The 17,067-nt window shown below is 32.3% G+C and overlaps 1 protein-coding gene across 12 annotated transcripts in view; it reads right to left on the reverse strand.

Moving 5' to 3' along the window:
• The window catches only part of LOC143244325 (protein kibra-like), a 111,741-nt gene that overhangs the window by 39,787 nt on the left and 54,887 nt on the right, over positions 1-17,067 (reverse strand). For all 12 annotated transcript variants that reach the window (XR_013025028.1, XR_013025027.1, XM_076488785.1 and 9 more), the window contains 4 exons: positions 15,823-15,909; positions 10,372-10,564; positions 9,705-9,821; positions 3,603-3,738 (listed from right to left, as the gene is read on the reverse strand). Coding sequence is in view for 10 of the 12 variants with exons in the window: in XM_076488785.1 (XP_076344900.1) it covers positions 3,603-3,738; positions 9,705-9,821; positions 10,372-10,564; positions 15,823-15,909 (533 nt within the window). In the remaining 2 variants the exon portion in view is untranslated. The remainder of the gene's footprint in view (positions 1-3,602; positions 3,739-9,704; positions 9,822-10,371; positions 10,565-15,822; positions 15,910-17,067) is intronic.

Below are 17,067 nucleotides of genomic sequence, written 5' to 3' on the forward strand. Positions count from 1 at the left end.
GGTTAGAACAGCAAAGTCAAGGCATACAGTAAAAAATATGTAAATAAAATATTTACACTAATGCTCAGGTTCAGCTCTTAGTATTGAGACTTGACCTGTATTACTTTTCAAGGGTTTACAGCCCTGTCCTATTTCTGATCAACGAGTGCATTCACTAAGCTTCATACCAGTGGTATTACACTAACCCCAACTGAAACTCTCCAAACAGAACCCTTAGCCAGTAGATTTGTACTGGGAAGAAAGGAATTCTCTTGCTCCACTAGAAGGTAAGAAAACCAGAAAGGTATATGAACTGAACAGAAATTATTTTACCTGCACAGAACCCTCACAGAGATTGGCCAATGGGCTATTATGAACTGAAACAGCCACACTTATTTTTTGTGACTTGGAAGCTGATAAAAATTACATATATACTAAAATAATGCTTCCTAAAAACCCACTTCAAAAATGGGCATTGACTGGGAGCAAACTGGCTTAATTTCTGTTATTCCTTGCTTAATGCAGATTTTCAGATAGAGAGATCCTCCCTGTGAAGCAACACCAGACATCTAGTGGTTTCTTTTTTCTTTTTGGGGTTGTAATAAAAAGAAATTGCCAGAAATTCACTTCCTTATAAACTCTCAAAAGATTGGAGAAGAACAATCAAAGGAATGTGAAAGTGCATTGTGACTTAAATAATGTGACACATAGAATTAAGATATTTGAGGAGGCCATTTACATACCCACTTTCTGGATTTCATCCCAGAGGATATTGAAGGCCAGAGAAAAGAAAAGCCATGAAACGACAAACCCGACGGGAGGTGACTTTAAAAATGCTAAAACTCTCATCTCCTCAAGAGGAACAGACAAGTCAAGTGAGCTGTTTACCCTATTCGGTAAAAGTGATTTATTTATATTTAGATCAAAATTTGTAGGAAGCTACTCATGGGCTATCTAGAACACTAGCTATTGATAATTTCAAAATGACAGGCCAGACAGAATGCAGAAAGCTAGCAATCCCCTTTGTTAACTCCTGGGCTACTTATTAACAAGGAACAGTGGGACTCATCATCACATTATAACTCCTTTGTGTCTAGAAAGACAATTATGTTTAGTTGTGGGGTTTGATTTAATGACCTGCAGGTTGTGAATTAAGCATCTTAACCACCAGCCTCTCCTTGTCAAAGTAGAAGAAAATAAATATTGAAAAGTAGAGGAATAAATACCAAGAAAAGATGATTTTGATTACTTTTAAAGAGAGATGTGTGAGCAAGGTAACATCGTTATACCTGTACATGACAAAGAAGAGGAAACATAAGGGCATCAAAATAGGCTTCCAAGGAGAAATAATCTCAAAATTATAAACACCAAAGGATGTATGAGCATTAGAAGGATCTAGTCCAGTTGAGACAGCCAAATTGCTACTAAATTGAAAGTTCAAAGGACATGGTAGACCAACAAAAGTATATTGTTAATGTAGGCGCAGAAAATGTTCCAAAGCAAGACAGTAGAATTATTTAAATAAATCATGAACAAATGTTCAAGTAATGTGCAGAAATTGCTCCCTTATAGAGATTAAACACAAGAAATGTTAGCATACAGAACTGCATCAACCCAAACAGAGAGGATCCACTTTCATCCACCTTACTCAGTCTTACATATGTTCATGAAAATGGATACTTAGGGTCATCTGGGAACAATTGATCCAACTTGACAGTGAGAGATCATTAGATTGAGGACAAGGAATGAGAGAAGCCATTGGGTCTTGTCCTAAGATTCCACATCTCAGAGGAATAAATGGCTCTAGATTCTACTGTGCACAAAGATAAAAACATTAAAGTTTTGTAAACTGGAAATTTGATGTCCTGAAGAAGTAAAAAAGGCTTAGTTCAGCTAGAATACAAGGTGATAAAGATCCTTTAATAAATCAGATAAAGAATGATCCATTGAAATAAGTAGCAGAAGGAAGGCTGCAGTAGAAAATGTCTTTCAGGATGGGTCTAAGAGAAGCCAACTGTCCTTTTATAAGTAGAAATGGAAACATAATCTAGCTGAAAACATACAGGATTGTAGCTAAGCAGAAGGGAAGGCCCCTAAACTGAATCATCTGACTATTGTGTATGAAGCAAATTAAGTTATGGACAGTTAGATGAATCAGAACATGAAGATAATTTATGACTTGGAAGAGACCACCTACTTTAAATTGAGAAAATTGTTTCAACAGGAACAGATCTATTATGAATCATCAATCACCTGTCTTTTTGGTAACTACAAAAAATAGGAGCAAGACTTGAGAGAGAGAGAGAGAGAGAGTGCAATACTTGTTCCACTATTTTCAATACCTTCAGTAAATACATAGCATCCTTCAGGCACTGAAGGTGTAGGGAATCTGAAAAGAATGAAAAGAACTTTGGAGAAGGATAAAAAAAAAACTTGAAAAATGAAAGATAGAGAAAGACCTTTATAGAGCCTCTGTGTAAAGCAGAGCTATTCTGCAAAGGGAGTCTAGAGGTGTACACAGTATAACAGCAAACTCCCATGATAATGAAACCAAATGGTGACTCCAGAAACAAGTCTTGAAAATACACAACAACTGGTCCATCAAAAGGTAGAGGGAATGATTGGAGAAGTTACAGAACAAGGAACATAACAGAGAGACCCAAACAAACAAGAGAAAGAATTTCACTTCCTGAGATATCAGTTTAGTGGAAGACAGACAGGTTTATCTGATCCTCATCTGGAATACAAGGACCAGAAGTAAAAGGAGATGGAGAGAAAAGCTGGTCAAAATCATCCAGAGACAAGGCAGGGCCAGCAAAAGCTATAGAAGCAGGAGGCCATGAGTTCTGGATTATAAATGAAAAATTTACCAAACATTCAATTACTTCATGTACAACGGCTAAAACACTGCTCGCCATCAGAGTACCACCAATCACTAATAAACATGAACAAGACAACTCCTGTAAAAAGAGTCACAACCTTGTGAGGCATAAGAAATATGGACAGGAGAACTATTATTTAATAATATCCACAAAACTTAAAATTAAGATTGTTTTTTATATCTTTCTTTCTACTAACAAAATTATTTTCAGAAACTTTAATTAAAATCTTTCAATCTGAAATTTAGATTCAACACAAAAGGCTGTTTGATAAAAGGCTTAACAAAAATAACACATCTGAACTGTGTAATGCTAACAATATATGAACTTTCAGTTCACACAAAGTGCTCAAGGGGAGTTGCATGCAAGAGTATCTGTCCCCCTCTGACAGGTGTAGGGGTATATTTTGATGTTGCTTAGCAATATAGCACAATGCAGCAATTATTATTAAATGCAGTCGTGAATGTTGTTTCAATATCTTTGCATATACAGAATTAGTGCCAAGACACTAGTTAACTGTTCTGTCGAGAAGTGACTACAGGAGACTGAAGGCAATCAATAATCACAAAAACAATTAATGCAAATACGAAAAACTAAAACTACATTTATCTAACTTTAGATTTGTGGATGCTCTATATTTCAGCTACTAGCTTCAAAACATCAACAAAAACACTCAAGATCAATAGATTCACTGTATTGTACTTGCTCAGAAAAAATTACAGTCAACTAAGTAAAGCAGCTGACCTTGATTTCTAGTCAGTGTTGAAGTCTGAGATGAAATAATTGTGGATTCATCACTACTTTCTTCTTTGAGACTTAAAATTCGACTATGAATGGGCTCACTTATATCAGTTCTCTCATCAACGTCTTTTGCATAACTCTGAAAAATAACATTCACAACATTTAACCCTACATACATGTGTAATGTCAAAGTGTGCATAACATTTTTTACAGAGTTACATTCAAAATTTAGACTATTTTACTATCTATGTTAATAAACTAAGCATCAAAAAATTGTTTATAATTCAAGTTTAACATATGTTTCAATTTTTTAATTTCAAATGAAAATATATTTAAATACATTCTCAACCTTCACTTCTTTGCTCTGAATTGCCAATTTAAGTTTCTTTTTTCTACCTGTTTACGATCTTTTGGGTTTAGCATATTATAATAGAAATATTGTTATGGCATATTGTACATTTATTGTCTTCAATCTCCTTGTTTCACTGAAATGCAAACCAAAATCCTATATCCTTGTCACATTCCAGCTTTCAAAAAAAAGTAAATAATTTTCACTGATATTGCTTTTGGATTATTAATAAGCATTAGAACAAAAATATTTAATTTACTGTTTATAGTTATATAGAAAGCCTGTTAAATGACAATAAATAGGAAATTTATTTTTTTGGAAACTGTCATATTTTGTGCTTTTTGTGGAAAGTACAGTGACAGAAAGGAAAACTATTGGACCTAGTGGAAGCAGTAACTTTTGAGGGACTCAGAAACCATACATGATTGAAGGGTCTAAAAAATTATGGTTTATCTGAGCAATGATGACTTTATAGCGAGAAATTTATGTTAAATTTTGTACTTACTAGAGATGTGGTGAATAAAATAAAGGGGATATCTGGAGAAATTATGTCACATTTCTTGCACTAGAGGAAATTCAGGATTTTTTCTTATATTGCCTCATACAATTAATAACTTAAAACTTGTATACTACTGAAACACAGATTAGTAGGTATGATTTTATGATACACTAAGTGGTATAACATAAAAAATAGTTTAATTAAAATTTGAATGTAAGTCACTAAAGCCTCGTAACATGCACAGTAAAGAATAGCTGGGAAAGGAGGGTTAAACAAAAAAGATAAAGAAGAAAGGATACTCTTGATAGCACAAACACAATGAGAGCACAGAATGATTGTAATTTGACCATAAACTATGCTAACTCAGTCTTTTGTTTACATAAAGCATCTTCATCGTGATAAATTGTTTTACAGCTGCAATTAGAGTATAGGAAATTTGAAAAAAGTAGTTTTCACTGTAAGAATATACAATATAATTGTACGTTACCTTATGCATTCATCATAGAAAAAGTTAAGATTTCATATTTTTTGTTATGCAGTAGTTACAAGATCAATCTTACCATTAAATTTACTTTGCACTCAGATAAGCCACAGTCTGAGGCAGACTGATTTTGGTAATTGACAGGTAAATCTTCAGTAACAATACTTACTGAATAATTCTGATTTTTTGTGTTTGACATACTTTTAATATTTACTAAAAGCTTACAAACTTTCAAGAAGATACACATAGAAAATTTAAAATTAAAATCCATATTAACTATTCAATAGAGGCTTGGTGTAATAAAATGACTACACGCACATATGCTTACAGATCAATTTTTTTCTCAAAGTGTAATGTGGTGAGTAATTATCCAATATTTTACAGTAAAAGACTACACATAAGGTTGCTCATGTCCTATGGTAACAATCTGCACAGCCAATCAATCATCTTGGCCTCTAATTATGTCTGTGAATTCAAAGGTTAAAAAAGTTTTGAACCTTTTGTTATAACTCAGTTGAAGTTTCATGACTTAGAGCTCTGAATAATGCCTAAAATTTACACTTTTTAGAAAAATTCTATTAGAGGGCTTTCCAAAGCATAAAGGCATTTAATTTTTAATATACATAAAAAGGGTATAAATATGTTGAAACTTATCAGCAAAGTAAGGAGAATCATCACTCCAGCAACAAAAATTCTTCTCCATTACTGGTTTCCAAATGCACATAAGAATTAGAAAAGTTAAATTTCTTGCAACCAAAAGTGACCCTGAAACAGAGTTAAGGTACTGATTTCCCTTGGAACTTTGGTCTATAAAATTAATGCCAGAGCCATGTTACAAGATTCTTCAGCTAATACACATGGACTTTGGTCTATAAAGATGGTGCTACAGCCATGTAACAAGCTTCTTTCAAAGAACAGCTGAATAGAAAGAAAACCTATCAACCACTGGGCAAGCAATACCTGGCTTGCAAGAAATGGACATTAACATAATGAACAAAGAACGTATCTACTTAACCTTAAAATTACTGATGACAGACCCCATCATTTTTTGAACATATTTTTCCTTCATCGTACAGATTACTTTCCCAACTTATTTCACATACAAATTACGTGATTTACCTACCTTTTATGGTCAGTTCTCTACATTGGGTGTTAAAAAGGGCACAAATATAAAATGACCCATTACTGTGTAGCATGTAAATCACAGCAGGAGTGAATGGTGTAAAAACAATATTTGACACTTATCATCATACTAGTGATAATGATAAGTGGAAAAACTTTTCATTATTCTGATGATATAACTTTTCATCCAACTAGTGGTATAAAATTTCAAAGATGGTACAGAGAATGTTAAAGAGTGTTCTTGTGAGACTTATGTCACAACAAGTTAGAGATAAAATGATCAGTTTAACACCAAAAAGTCAAGATAATACTAGATCTATACAAATTGGATTACAATAAGTTAAAAAAAAATCATCCACCAAACTAAATGAATATATCAGTTGTTTCAACTCATGCAAATACAAATGGGAGTTCCTGACATTTTCCTTGAACTTGCACCTTTAGGTGACTTCAACAAAAGATACGGTTGACAGAATTTTTAAAGAAAATAAATAAGAAGGAACAACACTTACTTTCATATATTGCACAAAATTTTTCTGTGGTAAAAACTGTATTACAGAAGCATTAGTAATAGCCAGGCCAAAGTACTACAAACTGTGTATAAAACTAGAAAAATTGACAATATGATACAAGAAATGACACACATGTAAAATGTATTAGGCCTTAGTGAAACAAAGTGGACAGAGTATGGAAAGGTACAAGTTGATCATGTATTTATTTACTCAGGAGGAGAAAACACATCAATGGCATAGGAATTCTGAAGAAGTCAACAGCTGCAAATTTGATGGGATACTGGCCACTATGAGAATGAGTTTTTATGTTACTATCAATACCATACAGATGTATGTACATGGTCACAGAGAAAAATACAAGACAAGATATTCAGTGGAAACATGCAACCAAGTTGATGTGCTCAAAAAGGAAAAGTCAAACAAAGCACTAATAACAAAACAACTGAACATATATGGATATCACTCAAGAAAGTTATGATGGAGTCTGCAAATAAAGTTCTTCCAAAGAAGAAAAACGTGAAGAGAAAATCATGGATGACAAATGAAATACTGCAGTTTATGGAAGTTAGGAAAAGACATAGAGGAACAGAGCAATACAAAAATAAGATAAAAAAATCAGAAACACCTGTAAAGAGGCTAAAAAAGCCTGGTGGAATAAGAAATGTGAAGAGACAATAGTTCTGAACATATAGCATCAAGCAAAAGAATTGCATGAATAGGTGAAAGAGGTGACAAACAAAAGATGGTCTAAAAGTGCAAACAACTGCATATGTAATAGATACAGAAAGTTGCTGTTTGATTCTAAAGAAATTATTAACAGGTAGGCTGAGTATGTGAATGAACTCTATTACTATGAGAGTGGAGATCCACCTAAGATTGACAACCAAGAAGAAAGGGCCATTATGAAGGTAGAAGTAGAAAAGATTATTGAGGACATGAAATGTGGCAAATCACATGAAAATGATGACATCACTACAGAAAGGTTGAAAGCATTAGATGATGCAACTGAAGAAAATTGCAGAGCTGTATAACCTTGTTTATGATTCTTGATACATTTCATCTAATATGAATAATTCAATATTTGTCAGAACACCAAAGAAATCAAAAGTCACAATCTGTTCGGAATTCAGGACACTAAGTCTGATGAGTCATATATTAAAGATCACAATGAAGATTACACTACAGAGAAATTGATGAAAAACTGAAGAAATAAAGGAAGCACTATGTGAAATTATGACAGGAAAAGGAACAAGAAGGAAAATTTAATTTAAGAATATTAGCAGAAAAATAGTTGGATATTGAGTTAAGACTTGTATGTGTACTTCATTCATTATGAAAAGGCTTTCAACAGAGTCAAACACAAAAAGTTGATAGAATGCTTGAAAAGTCTAGATACTGACAGCAAAGATCTGGAGTTGATACAAAATATGCAATGGAACCAAGTGGCATTCATAAGAACTGAAGAGAAATTATCACCAGAAATACAAATTAAAAGACTATGCCAGGGACATGTCCTGTCCCAAGGTCTGTTTATTTTGTACACAGAAAACATCTTTTTCAACACTGAGAGTCACAAAGGTATTAAAACTGGTGGAATGGGGATAAACAATCTAAGATATGCTGATGGCACTGACTATACTGATAGCTGAAACAGAACAAGACTTACAAGATATTTTGAATAGAATAAAAAGACATACAACAAATAGATAAATTCATATACTTTGGTCAGACCATAACAGGTGACAGAAAATGTAAAGCTAAAATAGTGAAGAGAACTGAGGTGGCAAGAGATGATTTTAATAGTATGAAAATCAGACTGACATCAAAAAACGTAAGTGTAAAAACAAGGAAAAGTATGCTATATATGGTAAACTCTTTTATATGTCTCTGGAAGATGGACCTTGACACAAGTAATGGTTAACAAACTGGAAATATTTGAGATGTGAGTGTACAGAAAGATCACGAAAATATCTTGGACAGACAAGGTAACAAATGAAGAAGTTCTCAGTGTGGTGAATGTGAAAAGATGTGTTGTATCAACCATCAACAGAAAAGTAGCATATTGTGGTTATACTATGAGACAACATCCAGCATGTCCTGCCAGAGGGCCAAATAGAAAGGAAAATATATAAGAAAAGGCCAAAAACATAGCAGACTAAGATAGCAAAAGACCTGGTGAGAAAATCACAAAACAGACAGAAGTGGAGGATTGTGACAGTCAACTTATCTGAGGAAGACAGCACTTGATGATGATGAGTAAAAAACATTTCATCATTATGATAACGTATAACCTTTCATCCTACAAGTGGTAAAAAATTTCAAAGATGGTACAGAGAATGTTAAAGAGTATTTTTGTGAGACTTGTGTCACTGCAAATTACAGATATAATAATGAGTTTAACACCAAAAAGTCAAGATAGTACTAGCTCTGTACAAAGTGGATTACAAAAGGCTAAAAAACAAAATTCATCCACAGAACTAAATCAATATGCCAGTCCCTCTGACTGGTGGAAATATAAATGTGAGTTCACGTTATATCAATAGCAGGACATCTTCCATGAACTTGTGCCCTTAAGTACCTTCAATAAAAGACATGGTTGATGGATGTTTGAAAGGAAGTAAATAAGAAGGAACGACACTGACTTTAATGTACTACACAAAAACTTTCTATGGTAAAATCTGTACAGCAGAAGCATTAATAATAACCAGACCATCACACAGAATACCATTAGTGAAAGAAGTAGCAGCTATAAGACCTAAGTGTTTATACTTTTATCATTACCATAGTTATCAAATAATTCTTTGTAAACACTGTATCAGTGACTAAGTTTCATTGATATACATATACTAGTAATAAAATATTAATAATCAAATGATATTCACACAAATATGGTCAATGCTTATGACACTCCACATAACTTTAAAATAATTTGTTATGGAAGTATTTTCATTACTTTTAATATTAAACAAAACCTTGAGGTTACAATAATAAAATGTAAAGATTTAATTTGTGTTAAAGTTTGATTTAAACCACTATTATCAACAAGCAGCAAAACAAAAAACAACCAATTATAACTGATGTACCATAATACTAGATTTTGAAATGTTTCAAATACTGTATAAAATATGTAAAGATCACAAACCTGATTACTTCTTTCAGAAAGGGGTTCAGACCTCATAAAACGAAAACTTAAAATGTTGTACCATTTTGCAAGTGTCTGGTCTGGATTAAAATCTGCAAGGCTTACTTGAGCACTTCCCTAATTAATACAACATATTAATGAACTATATGCATAGGTGATAAGTAACAACACTCACTCATGGATTAATAAGGAGTATTATTAATTTCTTCTGTAATTTTTGGTTTTTAAATTTTTCTAAGCTCACTTTAACATTTCTTTGTATATTCTTGTCATATGAGGTTTACAATTAATTTTCCAATTTATCGTGACTATCAGAAAACCTGTTTCATGTGATACATTATGTCCACAAGCAAACTTGTAGTCTACATAATGTGATGCTTTAACTCAAAGCTAAAGAAGAAACTTTAATACCCAATACTTTTTTACTATACTTAACATTTAAAAAAATGAACTAACAAAATGGTCAGTGTAATATTAAGGTGTGCACAAAAACTTATTTAAATGAAGGTATTATTTGTTTTTTAAGTTTAACTTCCTAACTTATACTCTATATTTTTGACTTTACCACTAGATATTTAATTTTTTTTTTAATTTGATGCTTTTACTCTAGTGTTTGAGCCAACAAGCTTAATTATAAATAGATATATTTTTTATAGTTTCTACTCACCAAGCATTCTTCTTCACCATGCAGACTGACAGACCAAAGATACACTTGAAGTGTTTTTGAGAAAAGTTTTGAGAGTGGAAGGAAAAACTTAAAGGATTCGCCAAATGTTGGTTTCTGGAAGTTATTGTACAAGCGTGTACTACAAACTGTGGGCATGTCAGATGAGAATGGTAATAATGCTGCCTTGACACAGCTGAAAAAAATGAGTCAACGTTAAAATAAAAATAAAAAAGGCTTCTCACTTTTGTTGTATACAATATATATATACATAAATCATGTTAATCCTTACACAATGTTGTAGTAAATATCACATGAAGTTTAATATAGTAATTAACACATTTTTCACACTTTTCTTCACAGATTTTGCAAGTCTTATTGTACATATAAAGATGGGCATTACTAGGGAAACTTTAGGTTAACTTTCCTGACAAATTTCAGAAAGAATAAGCATAGTAAAGCTTCTTTCAGCTTTATATGCCAAGTTTCTGCAACAACAACTACAGAAAATATTGAGTAAAAACAAATCTCCAATCTCTTGAACCTCTTATGAAAAATAGTCAACAGACTATGTTACCTCTGTGAGTCTCAACAAGGTTTTACAGTAAAAGAGTAATAGAACTTCTAGCAGAGAAAACAAAAATTTGAATGATACAAAATACTGTTTCAGCAGAAGATTTACGTGTTGTCTGCTCTAACGAGAAAGAAATATATTTTTATTTGAACAAACTTTTTCAAATTTTTAAACAAATGTGGAACATTTACTTAATTGGAATCCTCTTAAAAAGTGTGAAAGTCATAAGGGTGTGCTGATAAAGGATATGTACCACAAGGGCTTATACCTGCTTGATCTTATATCTTATCATTTACTTTCCTGAGGTTTGGGTGAGCTTAAATTTGAAGGGTGTTACAGGGTTAAATACCCCCAACTATGTATATTAGGAATAGTTATTGACGTATGTAATAAAGGATTACTGAGTATTAAGTTATAAACCTTGGTCTCTTTATCCATAACTTCAGCAGTTTAATAAAACAACAACAAGCACAAGTATTTTTTGCATGTAATTTTACTGTAATTTGTTTGTGTTTGAGTATTCCTTCCTCATCTATTTCCAATTTACTCTATTGTAAACCATATCCTAAATTTACTGTTTATTTTAAATACCTGTAATGTACTAAACACCACAAATTAGGTTATTAAATTACATTCTGGTGCCAAAGGCCACTGATCAATTATTTTAAAAGTGTTTCTTTGTACCATTATCATCCATGGTTCTTGTACAGTTTGCAAATCATAAACACAGATTTTTCTCAGACCACTTAGAATTTACAGTGAAAAAAGAAAGCTAGATGTAAGGTGAGAACATAATCTGAAAGTGTAACAAGATGTAGGGTAGAATTTCCTGGACCAAGAACTTTGGTCAACCATGGTGAAAATTATGTTCTAAGTCCTTCTAACCAACCCTGGAACCAAGAGACTGAAAAACAGCTGTGGATACCACAGCTATTTCAACGCAGAATGGTCAGAGGTCATGGTGGAAATGATCAGACTGGATTTTGCAAGCCCATAGACAGTTAGGAGCCTTTCTGAAACAACACAACACACTTAACAACATGAAACTATATTAGGAAAACGTTTGGTGTAAAATGCAATGGTGATATGAATACCAATGAATTTCAGGAATATAATAATAATATAGCTTAATTCATGAGAATTTGTATGTTTATGAACTGAAGAATTAGTAAGGCCTCCCTTAAACACTGATGGTGTCTCAGTTGCACAGCAAAAAAGAAAGTGGAACCTGTCAGTACCATTTTGCAATAGTTAACTTATTACTGATTACAAATATAGCTCAACAGGGATATAACTGAGTGGTGCTTCAGATTTAACCATATTGGAAACCAAGTGATCAATGTAGTAGAGTTTAAAGGTTAAAATCCTGGTTCCCATGAAAAGTTAACTGCTTATGAATTGCACAGAAAATCATTTCTGAGCATGTCTCCAACTAAATGGTAAGATTATCATAAGCAACTTCAATGTAGATATGACGAAAGAACCTGGGGCCGTTTCTATTGTAACACAGTTTGAGATGGTCACACTGAGCTGTGTTATATATCACAAAAGAAAAATTGATTGCAGTGGCTGATTTTGCTCTGAAACAGCCTCAAAAGTCCATTACAGGCCATAACTCAACCAACAGCTTCATTGAATCAAAGGCTTTTCAGATGCTATGGCTTCACTACTTATGCAACAGATGTCATTCAATCCAAGTAAAGCCTTTGTTTTAGCAAATTAACATGGGTTTCATTCTGAAAAACAGTGAAAACCTAGACAAGATGAAATGGAATGTTTCCAGCTTTGTCCTGGCAATTTCATTAATTAAAAGAAAGTTGTCATCTCAGTTTGTGGATTGGTACCTTGAAAACAGACTTACTGCAAAAACTGTCAATCAGATTCATTTGAGCAAAATGTGAGATACAGTTCTGTGAAATAATCATTCAATATTGAATAGACATGGCTCATAAACAATAGACTGAACAGGTACACACTGAGGAAAGGTTTCAGTATATCTTGGAAGATGCAAATCGTGTTCCATCAACTATTACATGTACACTAAAATACTTGGGTGCAGTTTGTGTTAGTAGAATGTCAAACTTATGAAACACAGTTTTCTGTCTGAACATACATGTTTGAGTGTTGGTCTCTAACTACTGGTACATTTCTTATATGACAGTCATATAACTAGTGCAACATGCCAACTTAGAATATCGCTGTCTAGTTCATGACATGGAGTTAGTTAATGAATTAATATATTTAAGTGCTTATGTAACAATATTGGTCATTTGGTTAGGAAAAATGGTATGAATAATTATTTAGATGCCCCTTAGTACCCCTTAGTCCAAAATGTTATATCTGGCTTTCAGCTAGATATAACACAAAATGTATGTTGAGAGTCTACTAAAACTACTTTTGACACTCCAGAAAAACTGTACAAATTATCACCTTTAATCTGTGTAATAAACCTACCATCTTAGAAGTTTAAATTTCAATTACTTCAACAGAAGATATGTCTTATCTTCATGGATGATATACTGGTGTTAGGTTGCATATTTCAGGATAGAGCTGAGAACTCAAAATAGTATTATAGCACAAAGTATGCAGTCTCTAAAAGGAGACCAAAGAACTGTGTGTTATGTCTTCGGTTACACAGAAAGAAAGAATTCACTGATCCTGCAATAGTTGAAGCAGTCACAGATAAGTCCCAGCTTCAAGAAAAATAGATAAGTTCCAACTTTTCAGATTAAAAACAGTTGCACAACTCTACACTTTGACTTGAATAAGGTTGATATGTGCTTTGTGTAATAACAAAGCTTTACTTGAAGCACTGCTATTACTTCATAATCATATAGTGGCTGTGGAATTTAAATAGGAGTCATTTTGGAGCATGTAAACTTGCATGTGAGGCTTACAACACATGCTTCTCAATGCTAATATGGTTTAACAAAGTGTCTACTTATCTTTAATGGATTTACATTGCTGATACTATTTGTAGAAAGTTTATTATTTACATGGAGTATGTACACCAAAATAGCTAACTAGCTATAAAAATCTGTAAGGTAAGGTTGTGCACTAGGTAGCAATGTTGCAAGAGCTTCCACTGACAAAATTACATATGTCAACAGTATGGAAATACTGAAAGGAAGTATGGACACTTTGTGGCAATTATGATCATCAAAGTAGTAGTGACACTGATTCAGGAAATTTTTGCAGAACTCTGAGAAGAATAACTGAATCATAGCCTGAGAATGCTGTGCATTACAGCAAAAATAGCACTGAAAGTTTAACACTGTGTACTCAACTTTGAATATAGGATTATGTATCACTAAGAACTGAGTTATAAAACATGAATTAGTTTAGGCTTTGCATAATGTAAACTCAAAAAGATAACAAGGATTGTTAAATATAATTGTAAACACATGGAAGTAGTTTTTGTCCACTTTCATACAAAAGGGTTAAAGATGGTAATGATAGTGCAACATGTCCACTGTCCAAGTGAATACCAGCTACAAGACAGAAAATAATGCTCTGGCAGAAAGGCGTCACTTCACTTACAAAAAGAGTCACACTAGATGTAGCTGATCCTCTGAAGAACAGCTGTTATGTGCTGGTCATTACTGAACATTTCAACAAATTGGTTTTAGCACACCCATTGGTTGATAGAGCAGTCTGTCATTCATGTGTTGATTTAACAATGAATAACATAATCTGGAACATCTGGAAAGACTGTGCTCAGTAATCATTTGTCAAGGAATGAGTGTTGTGAGAAGGTACACTTCAAATTACTATGATCAGTCTGATGAGACGTTTTTAAATCATGAATGAATTGATCATGATAAGATCTTAATGTATGAAGGGTCAAATTAAGCCATGGACTAGTATAGTCTCAGCTCGAGGCTCACCAGATTTACAAAAAGACATATCAGAAAATATATACATTCCCACATCAGCAAGGAGGTGGGAGATAGCTATCTCACTCTCAAGCTCAAACAGTTAGTAGAAATCTATGAAATGCACTTAGAAACTGGACAACAGCTGAAGAAAACCCTCAGCACAATATTTTGTACCTGTACACACACACACACACACACACACAAAATAAATACTTTTGATTTTATTATACACCTTTCTGTACGAGTTTTCCTTGCTTTCTATGCTTAATTTATTTCTTTGTAAAACAGTTCTTGAATTACTCAAAAAATAGGATTCTAGGCTCTCTCATATTACCATAGATACAATTTGGTCTTAAAGTGGCAACATTAAGCCTACCAATGCACATACACATTTCCATATTTTGTATTTTTTCCTTAAACATTTAACATATAAAACAGATATTATTATGGTATTTAATGCATAATATATTAGATTCATATAACACTAAAAAAGACTAATGTATAAACATACACACACATAATATTTAACGTATAATGTACTACATAAATTAAAAAAGGAAGAATTTTGCCATGGAAAATGTCCTCTTTGTTATTTAAAACATGAAAAGAACAATAACTTCTCATATCAACTAAATTCAGCAATATTACTAGAATACACTGGAAGAGATTGTCAGAAGGTGAAGAGCCTGTGTCAAATTCTGTAATGGTAAGAGAAGTAACTGTAATGGATATGTGGTGTTAGAAGAAAAAATTCAGAGTAATAAATAATGATAAAAATAAAAGAAACTGCCATAAGCAAATTCCCATCTATAATCAATGGTTCAGAAATTGCACCATTACATGGATTTTACACCAACAACTCTACTAGAAAAGGAAGGAGAACAGTGCTAAACTTCCCTGGCAGGTAAATCCAATCAAACAGATGTGAACTATAAACCATATATATATATATTGCTTCAACGAAGTACAGGAAAATTAACTTTCCTAGAGCTTTATACTAACATCTTGTGGTTTTCTTGGATGTTCAGTTCTGATAGATTTCTTGCTTGTTCAATTCCTACATGAAGTAAATGATCCTCTAATGCATACCTGCAAATGAAATGTAAGAGCTAAATAGATAAAATGTTTAACTTTTATTCAGATATACAGTATACAACTTCATAAAAGCAACATTTAACCACAGGTAATTAGACATCACCAATAAAAACATTTACCCTTTTTTGGTACAATGCTAGATGTTTATCACTTCTTTTAGTGAGATGTGCAATGTTAATCTTGACAACAGTTTTCCATTCATCGAAACTCGAACATTATCAGCATTAAAACCTAAATATTGTTTAATTAGCAGTAAAATTTTAATAGGATAAAATATATTAATCTAAGTCATGAAAATAACCTTTTTAATGAAAATCCTGAATGCTGACTACAATAGCATTATTCTTACGTTTCAAGATGAAAAATAACTACATTAAATCTAAAAACTACTTGAAATATTCAGATCCAAAATTTTGTTTCAATATAAATTTGTTTAAAAATACAATATAATACCAAACTTTTAACAGTTGGAAAATAATTTTAAATGTTTTTATCCCATTATAAAATATCAAACTGATAAGCTTAATTTTGACTCTCCTTTTCTCAATTTTATTTAGTAAGTAAAAATATTCAGACTTCCAACATATAAAACATAACAGCAATCCTGTAGTCTATTTCTGTTGTTGTTTCCTTCAAGATCAAACAGTTTGAAAACAGCAACATTCTGATATTGTTAGTGCTAAAACTGAATATTTTCAACTATCTGATTTTTTTTTATTTACAATTTCCAAACATTAAAGCTAATAAAACCATAAATATATTGTCTCCTTGCAATTTATTTGACCCATAACATCCTTGATTAATTATACAATTACAAACTTGTAAACTTTTTATTACATCAGAAATTTCTTCATCACAATCTATATCATGCTTGTTTTGTATAATATACAAAATTAACAAGTTATTAATTTTCCTGCTTGTTTGTTTTGTTGAATTACTTTGACAAATGCTTTCATTTTTCAAAAGTTACGATCAATAAATAGAAACTTAAGTGTCAAGGTAGACTTCATGCTAGAAATAAGAAATATCAAATAGTTATGAAAGGAGATTTTTGCAACAAGTTTTCTTGATTTTTTAAAAGTAGTAGAAAGATAAGTTTAGAAATAAAATATAGCAGATAAACACAAAGTATTTATACTAGTCTTAACAATA

Source organism: Tachypleus tridentatus, chromosome 2 (genome assembly GCF_004210375.1).
Source record: "Tachypleus tridentatus isolate NWPU-2018 chromosome 2, ASM421037v1, whole genome shotgun sequence".
NCBI lineage: Eukaryota > Metazoa > Arthropoda > Merostomata > Xiphosura > Limulidae > Tachypleus > Tachypleus tridentatus.